The 15,280-nt window shown below is 38.0% G+C and overlaps 1 protein-coding gene across 1 annotated transcript in view; it reads left to right on the forward strand.

Moving 5' to 3' along the window:
* grik3 (glutamate ionotropic receptor kainate type subunit 3) overlaps positions 1-15,280 on the forward strand; it is a 92,110-nt gene that overhangs the window by 40,182 nt on the left and 36,648 nt on the right. Inside the window, exons 2-4 of the mRNA XM_006791680.3 lie at positions 13,544-13,717; positions 13,905-14,162; positions 14,253-14,434. Coding sequence (XP_006791743.1) covers positions 13,544-13,717; positions 13,905-14,162; positions 14,253-14,434 — 614 coding nt within the window. The remainder of the gene's footprint in view (positions 1-13,543; positions 13,718-13,904; positions 14,163-14,252; positions 14,435-15,280) is intronic.

The raw sequence follows: 15,280 nt of genomic DNA on the forward strand, positions 1-15,280 counted from the left end.
TTTAACATGTATGCAACAGTTTGCTCGCACGGTATCTCTTAGTTATCGGCGTTTCATTGCAGAGGATGATAAAAAAAAATCAATGGCTGAAGCTGCACATCGATACTTTTTCACCAAACAGAAGCAGAGATTATAAAAATAAAATAAATAAACCTCACTAGCATTATTTGTTTCATGAAACTGCACAACTTGCCACTGAGAATGTGTTTACAAGAGAAACTTCGTGTAGGCTGTCAATCACATCGCGCACTCAAACAAGTCGATTTACATACAGTCACGAGGGAAATGTGCTTTGAAGCGCATAATTAAGGCGATATTTTTAGAGGGTTTTTTTGCAGTTATGAAATTTTAATATGATGAGAGTTACATTTGACCTGTAATACTCTAAATTTAGATTCTATAAATGCTGAAAATGCCACTCAGAATGTATAAGTTAATATCCCTCGGTTCACTGGTCCTTCGCATCCGTTGCTCCTTGCTCTCTGCTAATCCCCATGAGTACATATCCCACTGTACACGCCCTGAGGGGAATAATCTCAAACCTCATACCACCAGAAGATTTGGAGAACGTGGATAAATCATGCGCCTAGGGCTTCAATTCAGATGTGTTAAGATTGGTCTTGTTCCACAGGATGCATACACTCTAACAGACACAGTGAACTTGAATTTCGATTTGAGTGCCTCCTGTCCCAGAAACTAGCCAGAGGTGTCCCATATGATCTGACCCGCACCTCCTACTCATTTGTCTACATTAACTTTGCATGTGTGGTCCGTCCAATCTAAAGTGGGGCAGATTTATATTTAGACGCACCTGCAGCCTGACTTTGAAAAGCAGGGTGACTCTTGTCTTCAGACCCTAGTCGAAATCACAGCTCTAGACCAATATGGGTTTATTGCAAATATTGGCTTTGACTGCTACTATCGCATAAGTTGCACTGCAGTCAAATGCCATTTTTTTTCTTTATTGAATAAAAATGCAATAAAGTATGTCATAGATGTTTATTGCATTTTGGAGAAGTGAAGCAAGAGATTATAAAAAGATACTTACATCCTGCTTTCATTATGCCACTGGTAAAAGACACTAATTTCTGTGGGTGGATGGGTGGGTGAGTGACGATAATAGCACTGTCAAAGAGTTTTATATGAAGCTGAACTCAAACTCGTGTTCTCATTATGTTAAGCATTAAAGCAACTAAGTGGTTGTCAAAGCTTCATGGTAATAAGGTGGCCTAAATTAAACAATTCCTTTTCATTTTACTATGGACTTTGAAGCAGCTTGCAGGGATAAACAAAGGCCTTGATATTAATTGCGCCGTCAGTTGCAAAATCAATGTCAATTACAAAGTGCAATTTTTGTTACCCAGAGTAGTTCTCTAACCTTCCACTGTGGAAAACTATACATCTAACCCTGATGGTGTTTTTAACCCTAAGGATAAGTCAACTGGTCTGCAACAGGTTTGTGACAGTAACAGTAAAATGTACCTTCAAAGTGCCGCTAATGAAAATGAAGCCCCGGAGCCCCAAAGTGACCAGACACAAAGAATATGAACATAAAACACCACAGTGAAGCCTTGAGGTGGAAAGTTATCACGTGCAGCCTTCCCTGCTGCTCTTTTGCTGGCGCTCATCACTTTATATTGATTTTAACATGAAATATAGTATGATGGAAGCTGTGTGAGAATAAAAAGTGATTGTGTTTGTGCGGTGGAGAGCATGGCATGCATATATAAAGAATGCAAGAGGCTACATTTGTGATGGAATATGATCAATAGAAAGCGAGGTGGTGGTGGGTAGATGAGTAATAGAGGCTAAGAAGGTTTCAGCTGTTCATATTATATCAGAAATGCTTTTAAAACTCTGTAAAGGTAACAGGCTAGACTGATTTAAGGTAATGCTCTGTCCCTAGGAGTCCCAGGCAACAAATGTAAAATACCATCATCACATTTTAAGGTATCTTCTGTACCAGGAATTGGTTCCTGTAGGTTTTTGATTGGTACATTGTTGCAACATGCCAACCCCAAACACACACACACACACCTTGCTTAGAAAGTGATCACGTTGAAATGAATTTCAAGACTGTGTTTTTGTCACACACCGCTGTCGTCTGCCTGAACACAGTCTCACACGGCTGCAGCGGTTGTTGAAATACTGTTGAAATCACTCTATTTTACTTGCCTGGCAGGTAGAGCCCCCTTACTTCCACACTTACTGAGATTCTTTTTTAAAGCAATCAAACTGAGAAAGGAAATTTAGCTATGTGGTTATGGGTACACAGCCTGTATTTCCAGATCTAATTCTAAACAAGTGGCACTCCACTGACCTGCAAAGGCAAATCCTTATACATGTATAATACCTGCTTGTTTCCATTGCGTAGCAATATTCACACTTCCATGAATGCTACTGATGACATACAGCTATTGAAAGAAAAAAAAAAAAAAAACAACAGAAAAAGCCGGAGAGGGCAGGCAGTGCAATAAGTATGGGGTTAGTGTATAAGCTGGTGTATGTGAAGCAGCATTTCCTAGGCTCAGCATCATATTGCAGTCAGGATAAACAGATTAGTGTAGGTAAAGAAAAGGCTCAAACACAATAATATAGCTAAAGTGCAGCTATTATTTTTGTATTACACAGGTCTATCAGCATTTTCATCTGTGACCAGTTGAACAGACACAGCAGTGTTTGTACTGTATTTTGCAGCCAGAAAAGAGGAGGTGGCCAAAGCTTCCTGGTGAGTAAGCTTGTTTAGGGTCACGATCAAATTGCTTATTGACAAATTTAGCAAAGGATATAAAAGTAGCCACATTCTGTATTTATCTTCATGTAAGTCACCTTAAAAAAGCACACACACAAAAACCCACTTTCAAAAACTGCATTCACAGTGTGGCACTTTTTGTGCTGTTGGCCACCTTAGCATCCCACTGTGACAAAATGCCAAGGCTGCAGGTCTGCGTAGTTTCTGCCACCATATGTGGACAAAGAGTGGCTGTGGGTGAGGAGATGGATGGGGTAGGGAAGGTGATGGACACAGGTAGCTTGGCACAGCTCAAAGCCTACATCCACCTGGCATTAGTTACCATTGTCTCAGTCCCTGTTTTTCTGGCATAGCTTTTGATTGAACTGGCTGTGAGGTGAGGATTTGGCATGGGGAAGGTTTTACCTCCATGATAACAATAGACCACAGACAGGGGAGGTGGCTGTTTGTATCGTGCATTGTGGAACAGCATTGTCTAATGGAGGTTCACTGTGCATTGTGCAGCGTTTCTGGAAAAGGATTTGCAGTTTGTAAAAGGGCATCTGAGCCCCGCTGCTCGGTTTGGCTAATCAATTCAGTGTTCTCGCTGGGTTGTCCCACAATTGTCCTCATGCAGTATGAGGCAGTTTCTCTTTGCTAAAGAACCTAATTGACACAGCCAAGATTTTATAGCATGCAGGGAGAACCATATATCCCTTACTTTTAGTTTGGTTTAAAGGGAGGGGGAAAAAATGGTATTTTCATTGCAAGCACGCCCCAGCACCCCTAATCATGACCAGGGTGCCCTGTACGGTGCAGAGCACAGGCTCCCGCCCTGACAGATTATCCGGTGTGAATGTTTGGGAATGATAATGAGATCAAAACACCTCACTAAGCTGGAAAGAGAGGGTGGAGACTGGAGAGGGAGAAAGCTAGCAGGAGCAAGCAGGGAAGAAGGTGAGCGATAGCTGCGATAAATTGCAGAAGCAGAACCACTTGAGCATAAAATTAGATTTTACAAATGTGTTGTTACCTGACAGTTCTCTGACAGAGGAGATATCACAACATTATAGGGCTGCATGAGTACTACTAATCGTATCAAATAAATAAGAATGCCTCTCAGCTGTGATAGAGCTGGAAGGAGATTCAATGTGGACAGTGATTTACAGGGAGAAATAACATAATTAAAGCAGCCTTTCTCATTATGGACTCAAACATTAGAAGCCCAAATTCAATTTATATGGTAATATACAGTATCGAGCTGTGTGAGAGCTGTACATGTTATTGCATATTTGTCCAAATGTTTTGACACTTAAAACATGAATCTTTCTAAATCTTTTCTAAATTCAAGTATTCAAGATTTCTCGTCTTGATTTAAAACAAAACAAAAAAAAAAAAGAATGAAAAATGTTTCTATATGATACAGCTTCAAAACATCATGGGCAATATATATATCAAGGATACTAGAAACTGCATCCTCTACCTGCCATCACTGCCAGATATGTAAACATCATAAGAACTTCTTCACTTTTGATGTAGTCGTATGGTGAAACGTATGGAGGACGCTATTGCCTTTTAATAGTTAAAATAAATCGATTCAATTTCACAAATCATACTATGTGCAAAGAAATATAAACAGGCATTCTACATAATGCCATTTGACAAAATAATTGTTTATAAGTGGTGGTTACAATAGTAAGTTAAATGCATCATTAAGGCAACAATGGAGTCTGAATGAATCAGTTTGAATGACAAATAGAAGCTCGAATTCAAGTCGGCTTCACAGAGACACAACGTGTGTGTGAGAGACGAGTCACAGAAACAAGCTTATTTTACAGTATGCTTCAAGGAGAAAGAGTCTATGAGTGTCAACCCATTGCAATATAAATAAATATAATGAGAGTTTTCTATCCCCGAGGTGATAAATCTGTGGGGAAATATTTTACCGCATGTTTATTGCATGACATTACAAACAGATAAAGATTATCTTAGCCATTACAATCCAAAGGTCCTCACAGTCGCTGAATAATAATGAATAATAATCCATCAGACATTAAAGTCTACAATTTAGTTTCAGTTTTTATTGGTTTTAGGTTAGCCGCTATTTTTAAAGAGAGTTAAAGCCCTGCTGTCAGATTTACATATATTTTTTAAAAAATCTTTTAAACAATGTCAGATGTTAATCCAAATTTTGATTTCATCTTAAAATATCTGTTTTTAAACACCAGCAATTTTATACATCTTGCTGTGTCGTTGTTATAGTACCTGCTACTTGCACTAGTATCTCAAATACTGTGGCAAGTAAAACAAACGTACTGTTGTGGTTTTCAAAAAGAAGCAAAAATATTACCAGCTCAGTGGCAGAGTTGCTAATTTTTTCAAGGTTAACAGGTTGATAGGCTAATATTACTACTGTGCTTTGATGTCAAGTTTTATTTACTTAAATTTTATTCAGTCTTTCTTTTGCAGAGGCTTTTTATTTTAATGATTTTAGCACACAGACAAAAAATGACAAACTTTTATTTTATTTTCTACATTATGACTTACAATTCTCTGTGTATTAGTATTAATTTTATTAAAGGTAACAGACATGCATTAATAAGAGTATAAAGCCACTGATAACTAGAAGTGTTGTGATCCATATCATCTTCCTTTAAACCTAACTCCATAACTGTTGCTGTTGCTGGAGATAAATAATTAGTGGCCAAGTTTAACAGATGTTTCAGATAACATTTTAATAGCTAATTTGTCTTTTGCAGTGTTACACTGTGTCACTTGTGGCATTTTGCACTTAATGTGCGTGCCACTCACATGCACATCACTATCAATTACGCTCATCAGTTTTAATTCAACACTATCAACAGTAATTACTTTTAAAATTGAACTGTCGACATGTTGTTTAGCACAATAAAGAGCCTCGATAGTCGATATTCTTCTGTTTCTCTGCTGCAAACATTTAAACCTTTTGTTAATTTGGCGAGTTTGTCAATAATTACTTTATCGACAGTTCTGTAAAATAACTTACACCACTTATTTCTGATAAAGATTAGAGGGGGACTAGCGCATTAGTGGAAAAAGTAGGGATACAGATTGAGAGGGTTGCTGACGAACTGCTGCACTGACACACATGCTCACACTAACACCTACAGGTGATCTAGAGTCACTTGAAAGCCATTTGTTTGGACTGCGAGAGGAACCCTGAGCAGTGAGGTTAAACCCAAGTGAGCATGCAGAGGAGAACCATAGCTAAGATGAAACCCAAAACTGTCTTGCTGTGAGGTGACTTTGCTAACTAATGAGCCAACATGCTGCCAGACATCATTAATTAACAAGCGCCCTTAATTTCCTCTCGTGATACTCATCATTGATTAAATGTAACAGATTCCTGGCCTGATTTATTTATTTATTTTTTTGAATTGTGTGGTATAAAATGGAGCTTTGGCTAAGTTAACAACTGGTCTTGGTATTGTGTAACAGTTGGCCTCTAGTGTTTTTTGTTTCCCATAATTATGAACGAACATGTTCTTCCTCAAATTGGCCGCATTTCTGAATGTTCACGGTGAATTGTGTGTGTTTTCTTTATGCTGGTCATTGTTTGCTGCCATCATTGTGAAAATGAGTGTTGCGGCACATCCAGGGAGACAGGAAGCTATTCACAGGGAGATTGGGAATCCCACCAGTGAAGAGAAAGTACAAAAGAGCAACTCTCAGAAATCCAGTGGGCGAGCACACATGTATCCAAGAGCATAATGAGCTAGTCTCATTGTTTGGGTTTCTGCATTGGTTTGTATGTAAGCAAGGAATTTTATTTTAGCAAGCACAACATATCCTGCAATATGGTCTTCATCCTACAATCATATCTATGTTCTACTATTTCTACAATGGTATAACATCGAGAGTGAATATACAGTAGACTAACCTTCTTTACATTTTAAGAGTGCATGTGAATAAATTCCTGGAGTCAAAACCCCATGAACCTTGAAAATTGAGCTCTCTAACATGACTTTAACCTTCTAGTTTGTCATCTATTCCTAAGTTTAACTGGGAACTGGGTACTTAAATCTTTCTTAAACTAACCAAACAGCTTGCACAAGAAAGAATAAACAGTCAAAGTTAAACTGCAATGCAAAAGTCAGGTCTTAAATTCAAAACTGAAAGAGCTTGAATGCTCACCATTAGCGGCCTACTTGTAGTTTGAGCAGTCTGCCTACCTGCAAAGTCTTTGGGGATGGTAACGACTGATAATGGCCATCAAATGGGCTGACAACATTTGATACAGGTGACCCCAAAAATAGTTGGTTGTAACTGCTAAGGTTTTACCTCTGTAGTAGAAAAAGATTATGTACACACACATCTGAAAGGGAAAAATGTGTGTTGTTTAAAGAAAAAAAAAAAATCCTAGTGTCAGTTCAGTTAAAAGTAAAACTTTGTGATAATTGGAGAAAAATGCATCTAAGCCTTTGGTTGTTTTCTGCAAAAAGACATGAACACTGATGTTAATTTTGCACTGCAAACAAATCTGACCCCACTAAAAGAATGAAATTACATTAACACACAACAACACAAAAGTGTGTCCAAGTAGTCCAGTTTCATCAGATGTGGGGAAATTGGTGCAGTCGGTAGAAATACGTTACACTCAAAACGATTTTACTGCCAAACTGGACAATGTGAAACTTCCACTTAAAAAATTGTCAAAATGCATCAAACCAAAACAAGAAATAGAAAGCAGACCTATTTTAATGTATTTGTTTTGGCAGACTGTTATTCTCCCACTTATATCACATTCTTAAAGTCAATAAATGCAGTAGATGATGAAAATATGTCTTTTCAGTGGTACCCAGATGACAACTAAGCTGGTTTGCAGGCAGTCTGCCACAACACAACAGCAGAGGGTGGGTTTATGCTTGTGCATTTGCCCACATTGTTTGTAGGCACATAACATGTGTGGCTTTCATGCTACAACATTGATTTTTGCAAGGGCATGTACAGCTGAAATGTGAAACCTCTGATTCTGACACTGCACAGCATGTCTCTGTCAGTTCCTTTAGGCCCTGCAGAAGCCGCTGTACCCATAGCTTCTGTTTATGATTAATTCCTGAGCTGTTTTTGCATAAAGGCCAAACGATTAAACGCTTACGTTTATTTTTTTAGTCATCAAGCCCACAACAACCACCAGTCACTAGGGAAAAAAAATGTGCATTCCCTGACTGGCTGCCGAGTGGTTTCTGGAGGTTACTGGAAGTTGCCAGTGCTGCACTGAAAACCTGTTTGCTCAATAGCAGATTGCTGCAGACACACCAGAAATGGAGAGCCTCCACCTTCAAAGTAAGAGTTGGACCTCTTGAAACATGTTGGTGGCAACGGTAACGCACAACTTTTACTTTGATGGCAAACATTTTCTGTTCAGCTGAACTGAATTTTCCTTCAGTGGTCTTTAAAAGGATTTGGACCTATTATAATGCAATCTCTTTTAATAAGATAAAAATGTTGCTTGTTGCAATAGAAGCTAATAAGAATCTGTAACTTAAGGAAGCTATTAGAAAATAACTTTCACACAGTGCCACTAATCGATGGGAATTAATAAGAATATAAGTGATTCAGATTCCATTATCGAAATCACTTATTGATTTTATTCCTTTATTGATTCTCATTGGCTCCGTTTTGAGAGTCACCACCGTTGCTAAGCAGCAGTAAAGAAATTACATTCATCCAAATTAACTGCATGCTGCGGATCAAACGTTTGTGCGTTTTTGTTGAGGTATTTCCCCTCTTCGCCGTGATCACTGTTACTCAAAAAAGTCATTTGATACACATAATACACAGAACACTTTTCTTAAAAGTAATGCAGTACGTTACTCCCGGGAAAAAGTAATTTGTTATACTACTCGTTACATGACTTTCATGTTGCCCTGTTAAATAGCTGAAACACATTATCTCATAATGACCATTTCCTAATATAAACCCGAGGCTACAACCCCACACATCAACACAAATCCCTAATGAGGACACGCATCTCCAAGATCTTGCTCTTAGTAGAATACAAAGCTGACCGCACAAAGCAAAGATGAAAACCAGACAGATGAAAACTGACTGCTCATCTGCTTGTTAGCTGTTGAAGTTCAGGGTCTGGCTGCTGGGGTAGGCATTCACTTAGCTTTCACTCTGGGTTCTTGGCTAGCTTAGCATTAGCATGCTGTCTTGGCAGGTAGTAGCAAAGAACCGAAGTTGTGTTACCAGTTTGGTGTGGTTGTTTATGTCCTGGATGCAGTTTACCACTTTACTATTTACCTGGTCCTTTTGTGCAATAAAAATAAATGTCCATATCCACGCTCTAGACTGCGTAACTATTTATGCACTGACATGCGAAATGAAATCAGCTTATTGTAGCGCAAGTGCAAGAACCGATAAGTGGGATCAATAGGCAGGCAAGAAATTGGACTACCAGACAAGTACAAGAACCGGTTCTCAGTTCCCATCTCTAGCGCCACAGATGAAACACTGTCAATCCCTAAACTTACTTTATTTTTTCTTTTTCAGCACCACTGCTAGTTATGCTTGTTTTTGCTGTCAATACACCACTAAGTTTGGGTGGTCTAGTGCCATGTGCATTTTGCAATTTAAGTTTGAATCACTTGCTACAAATACATAATCTTGTGGCTTTTCAGTGCAGCTGATCCCCAAAGTCCTCAAAGGACAAATTATGGAAACGGCTGCAATTAGTGGCTGATTTATATATTGTGATAGGACCTTAGAGACTAATTAAAGGCTTTTGTGTTCTTGTCTATTGGAGACATGCTAATTTGAAGCCTTTTGACTGAGAATCACAAGAACAAGTCTGAAATTCATGCATCTCAATTTGCACACGCCCACTGCAATAACGAACATTCAGTGTAGTTGTTAAAATGGGAACTTGCAAACATGTCCCTAATATTCGGATGCCTGCATCATTAGAGTAAATTCTGTATGATGCTAAAAAGAACTGCTTGTCCCTTATCTGATGGAGTTGTGGGAGGTCTTGTGCATTAAACCTTGTTATTGTGCTTATGGTAGATTTCTGAAAACGGGCAAAACAAATTATCTTCTGGATTTTCCTTCCAAGGAGCAGGTTTTCCCCTGTTTATTAAATTTGTTAGAGTGCTTCTGAGCAATGCACATTTTATCTTCTTAACAGTCAAATTACTATATACTCCAGCAATTACTTAATGTACTCTAATGAGATTTCCCCATGAAATGGAAGGATTCATTTATTTTAATGTGACGCATTCTACCGGGTAGGTTTATGCATCACATCCCCTTGCAACTCACTGAAACTTTGACTCATAAATAGTAAGATGAGCTTGGCTTTCAGAATTGCCACTCTAGCCACTGTAACAGAACTATATGATTGTGTGATCCATGCCCTGGGGATCTTTTCAGGGGCATCAGTGGGTCACAGGTACCATTTCTAAGCTAAGCTCTCTGCAGCCAGGTATTCTCTAGGATTAGTAAAATACCTTGTAAAAACAAGCTGGCAGGCAGCATTTGTGTGATAGACGAAGGGAATCCAAAATCTCAAACACATGCTGCAGAAAAAAATATGAGGTAAAATGAAATGTATCGCTTTGTATTCTTGGCCCACTGGCTGAAATCAGGGATGTTGCAATATACCGGTATGGGCGACAACTGGAAAATACAAAATGAAAAATTGCTATGAATAATTGATTTTCAAAGAAATAATTGGTACTGGAAAAAAAGCATATGATAACATCGTAAATCATTCAGTGTCATTATGGTTACAGTTGCAGACTCAGTTTGCAGTTTATCACAGCTCTTTTTTCAGTAACTACTCTTCTGCACCATCAGCCTGTCTATGCAAGTTATTAACAACATTCATTTTTTTCCTACACATTGGAACAAAATTAGTTCCAGTAACAAAGCCAATACGCTAAACTGGACCACTACATTTGCTCTGCTGCAGTCAGGCTGTTGTTACATTGCTGAGTGAAGCACCCGAGATGGGCAACTGTTAACGACTTAATTCTTAATTTGATTACTGATTTTCTTTTTATTTGCTCTTGCTGCGTCTCCTGCTCTCTCCATTCCAAGTGTTCTGAGCATATGCTAGCTGCTTCATTAATCTGTGCTACTGTGTCTACATTTTATGGATGGACTGAGTCCCTGCAGTCTGATATATATTAGCACTACCAGTCAAAATCTTCTTCTTATTTAATGTTTTTTTCTCTGTTTTTACTACTTTCTATATTATAGATATGCACTGAAGAAATCAAATATATGATGCGAGATATATGAAATTATGTAGCAAAGAAAAAATTGATAAATAACTCTAAATGTGTCTTTTATTTTTTTATTTTAAATAAAAAACATTAAATAAGAAGGTGTTTCCAGACTTTTGACTGGTAGCATGGGGGACTCAGTCAGTAAGAATTTGAAAAAAATAAATAAATTAAAATTTTAAAAAAGCTATAATTATGATATGAATTTTAAGTGCAAATCGGAGATCATGACAGCCCTAGGTGGCCAATTTTAAACTTTGTTGTATTTATTTGTTCATTGCACTGTAAATAAATATTAATATTAATGTTATGTTGTGAATGTTGTAATGTATGTGAATTGAATAACGCATTTATTGGTAAAAGTATTTCACCGTTCAGCCCTCATACTGAATGCTAATCATTGTGTTTTTGAGTCTGTAAACTGAAATTTAACTGACACTTGATTATTCACAAAATCTGTTTACTATTGTCAGACTTCGTATCTTCAACACTGGTTAATAGTCCCTTATTAACTGGATATCTTAAGGGGTTTGACATTAGCATGGACAAATCCAGCAGCTTAAAGAAATCCACTAAGGTGTATTATTTTAATACAAGCATGAAATAGAGATGTATAAAAGTACAATAAAAGAACAGGAGGAAAATAATTAGGCACTTTCAAATGCTCTGCGGCATCACACTAACACAAAGCAATTTGTTATTCCTCCTATCATTTCCTGATTGAATTGGAGCGTTAACATAGACTGGGAGTGATTATTAACTGATATCAATATGAGCCTGAGCCTTGACTCATACACACTATTAATATGCAGCAGAAAATACTTTAAAGGCATCCTCTATTGGTGTTTAGACGTGTGTGATCCCGGTGTTTAAAAAAAGCAAAAAAAACACCTGGTTTTGAAAGGTTGTCTGTATATCTGAAATGATGGGCATAAAGTTAAACTTAAGCACTGACATTTGTAACTTTTGATGGTGGTGAGCATTTTTTTTGTTCCAGAATTGACGGAAGATGGCAGAAACTTTTCGCTTTGTTACTGAAATGGATAATATGATGAGAGTGGAGGTGGAGGAGCCATTGTCTCCATAAGCTGATGTTCCTGCAGGCATCTTTGAAGAAGCTGTCTAAACTGTCTTCTTTAAGGCTGTAGCCGAGACACGAAGGGACTTTGCTGTCTTACATTTGACAGTTTATGTTTGTTACTGTACCAATTACATATAAATCGAAACGCTTAAACTATTTAACATTAGATATGGCATGCATTAGCTTGGAGGGGGGTTGAATTAATGTTTATATGAATCCCAGTTAATGGAACGCAAAACACAAATATTAATTTAATAAAATGAGTTTACAACAGAAAGACTCCAGCACCAGCTTTTTTGTTATTTTGTAATTGTGTATTATACGAGGAGTAGTGAAAAGGTGGATGAAAGAGGGATTTCAGCTTCAGTCTATCATGTACATCTAGGCTGCCATAGCCTGCTCTCCTTCAAAGCTAGGATATCGTTCCCCCTCTGCCAGCATCAAAGATCTTAGAATACCTTAATTGCCCATATCTCCAGATCCACTTTTTTGCTGGGAAAAACATTGCACAGTTTACAAGGCATGAGTGTAAATTTACATTGGGTGTATAATTTTAAGTAGCAAACTGTGATTTGTGCAGGTGATGAATGCAAAACTTAATTAACTTCTGAACAACTCCCACTTTTCTACTCCTTTACTTTCAAATGTGAACATTAAAGAAACATTTATCTTTACTTCTGCCACTTAACAGAATACAGAATAAAACCCATTGGTTGATAATGCATGTTACTAAAGGCAGGAGCTCTTTCTACATTTACAACCAGTTTTCAGGGGACTGGTATTCATTTTTAATTGAATGATTACATTTTTTTTTCTTTTTTAAAATGTTTTGACACCAAAAATCCATCCTGATACTATCGATCGTATCAAGAAAAAAAGGTATTCCAAAATAAACAAAAAATACATAATATACAGTAGTGGATGTAGTGCAGGATTACCTGTCTGATACACCACCATCTAAAGCAATACTGGACTTTGATGTTCATACAGACATGTTTGCAACTTTAGAGCAGTGGTCCTGGCCATCTGAAAATGGGGAAAATGCTTTCCTTTGAATTTTATGTAAAAGAAGAGTGCCCAAGTCCAGTTATCTGCACCAACAATGTGGTATTCGGGCGAAATAAAAGGATATCTTAATGGAAAGACAAGAGCCTGAGATATTCTGCTGCCCTGATGGAACAGCCAAACACACACACACACACCTTAAATCCATTATGGCTTTGGACTTCAAACAGATATTGGGTTTTTTGAGCATTTCCTAAAAATGGAGAGAGTTGCTCCATGTTTGCTGAACAAAATTTTATATCTCACGTAATGTGCACTTCTCCCATCAGTATGGGTCCTAATATTTTCTCCATTTAGTCCTACCTTAATTTGTGTCTGTCTTCCTGCTGTTGTTTGATTAGATTTCAGACCAGTTGTTGTGGTCCTTACCCGTCTCTCCTTTTTGTTTTTCAGGTGGAATTTTCGAACAAACAGACGGACCTGTTTCGCTCGTCAGTGCGGAGGAACTTGCCTTTAAATTTGCAGTCAATAACATAAACAGAAACAGGACTTTGTTACCAAACACAACATTAACTTATGACATACAGAGGATTAATATCTATGACAGCTTTGAGGCATCAAGAAAAGGTGAGTAACTTGTCTCACATTTATTCAAGGATTGTGACCGCAGTGTGGATGAAGGCAGGAATCTGGTTTGTCACACTGTCATTAACTTCATATTAATCTGTGTTTTTGATTTGAGAATTCCCGAATTCTGCTGTGACAGGACATAAGTGAGGTTCTTCTCAAGCTCTTGTCCCTTTCTCCTCTTCAGCTTGTGACCAGCTGTCTTTAGGCGTAGTTGCAATATTTGGACCCTCACATAGTTCATCATCGAATGCCGTGCAGTCCATCTGCAATGCACTGGAAGTGCCGCATATCCAAGTGCGGTGGAAACATCACCCTATGGACAACAGAGACACCTTTTATGCCAATTTATACCCAGATTACTCATCTTTAAGCTATGCTATCCTGGACCTGGTGCAGTTTCTCAAATGGAAAACAGCTACAGTTGTATATGATGATAGCACAGGTAAACAGACTGGTATATTATAACATGTTATTTCAGTTACTTGGGGTATATGTTATATGATCATTTTTGTACTGTTTCTTGTCTGATAAGGTCTTATAAGACTACAGGAGCTGATAATGGCCCCGTCTAGGTATAACATCCGACTAAAGATCCGCCAGCTTCCTCTCGACACGCAGGATACAAGGCCTCTTCTCAAAGAAATGAAGAGAAGTCGGGAGTTCCGGATCATCTTTGACTGCAGCCACCACATGGCAGCGCAGATTCTCAAACAGGTTAGTGTATTTATAAAGGGTCCTACTGTCAAAACTCGGAATGGGTAGAGAAATGAAAGGATGTGGTCCTGTCCAATATATTAATTCCCATCAGATTGGTTTTGATTTAAGTTACAGAGGATTACACATGGGACCGGGATTGAAGAACAGTAACAGAAAATGCACCACTAAAAATAAGACAGCAGCAAGCTGCTAGGGAGTATGGGGATTTCCGCAATTACATTATTTCTTTTTTACATCAGTGTGATTCTTGTGCCCAGATCGCTGGTGCTGGTTCCAAAAGGGAAGCACAAAATGGACACAGCACTACTAAAGTGCTCGTCCCAAATTTGGAACCGCTGATATGAGAGAGACTACAGTTATTTCATCAGCGAATGAAGCTCACAAATTCTGTCTCCAATATTTTCCTTCCTAGAAAAATTACCCCAACTTCAGATATATGAAGGTACATAATGTTCACTTCTGAAATCTGTTGAAGGTGAGCTGGTTCTCAATAGGCACCAAGGCAGAACTGACTCTTCCTGCACCAGCGTAAAATTGGTAGACAATAGGTGAAATTGAGAAAACTTGGATATTCGTTTCATTTGGAGGACATTTGGAATGATTTTTCTTGTAATCATGAGCGGAGACTGTCAGTGTATCCGTTTTTTGATTTTGCCCATTAAATATTTACAAACTAATACGACATTGTGAATTCCACAAGGAAAAAAGAACAAAATCCACATCCACATTCTTATTCTGTTTGCTAAACTTTTAACTACTCAGACAAAAAAAATGTGATCTGAGAAGTTTTATTATCAAAAGTGTATATAGTGTGTTTTGATTCTAATGATTGCCAGTCAACAA

The sequence above is a fragment of the Neolamprologus brichardi genome, chromosome 11, assembly GCF_056152115.1.
Source record: "Neolamprologus brichardi isolate AB-2024 chromosome 11, ASM5615211v1, whole genome shotgun sequence".
NCBI lineage: Eukaryota > Metazoa > Chordata > Actinopteri > Cichliformes > Cichlidae > Neolamprologus > Neolamprologus brichardi.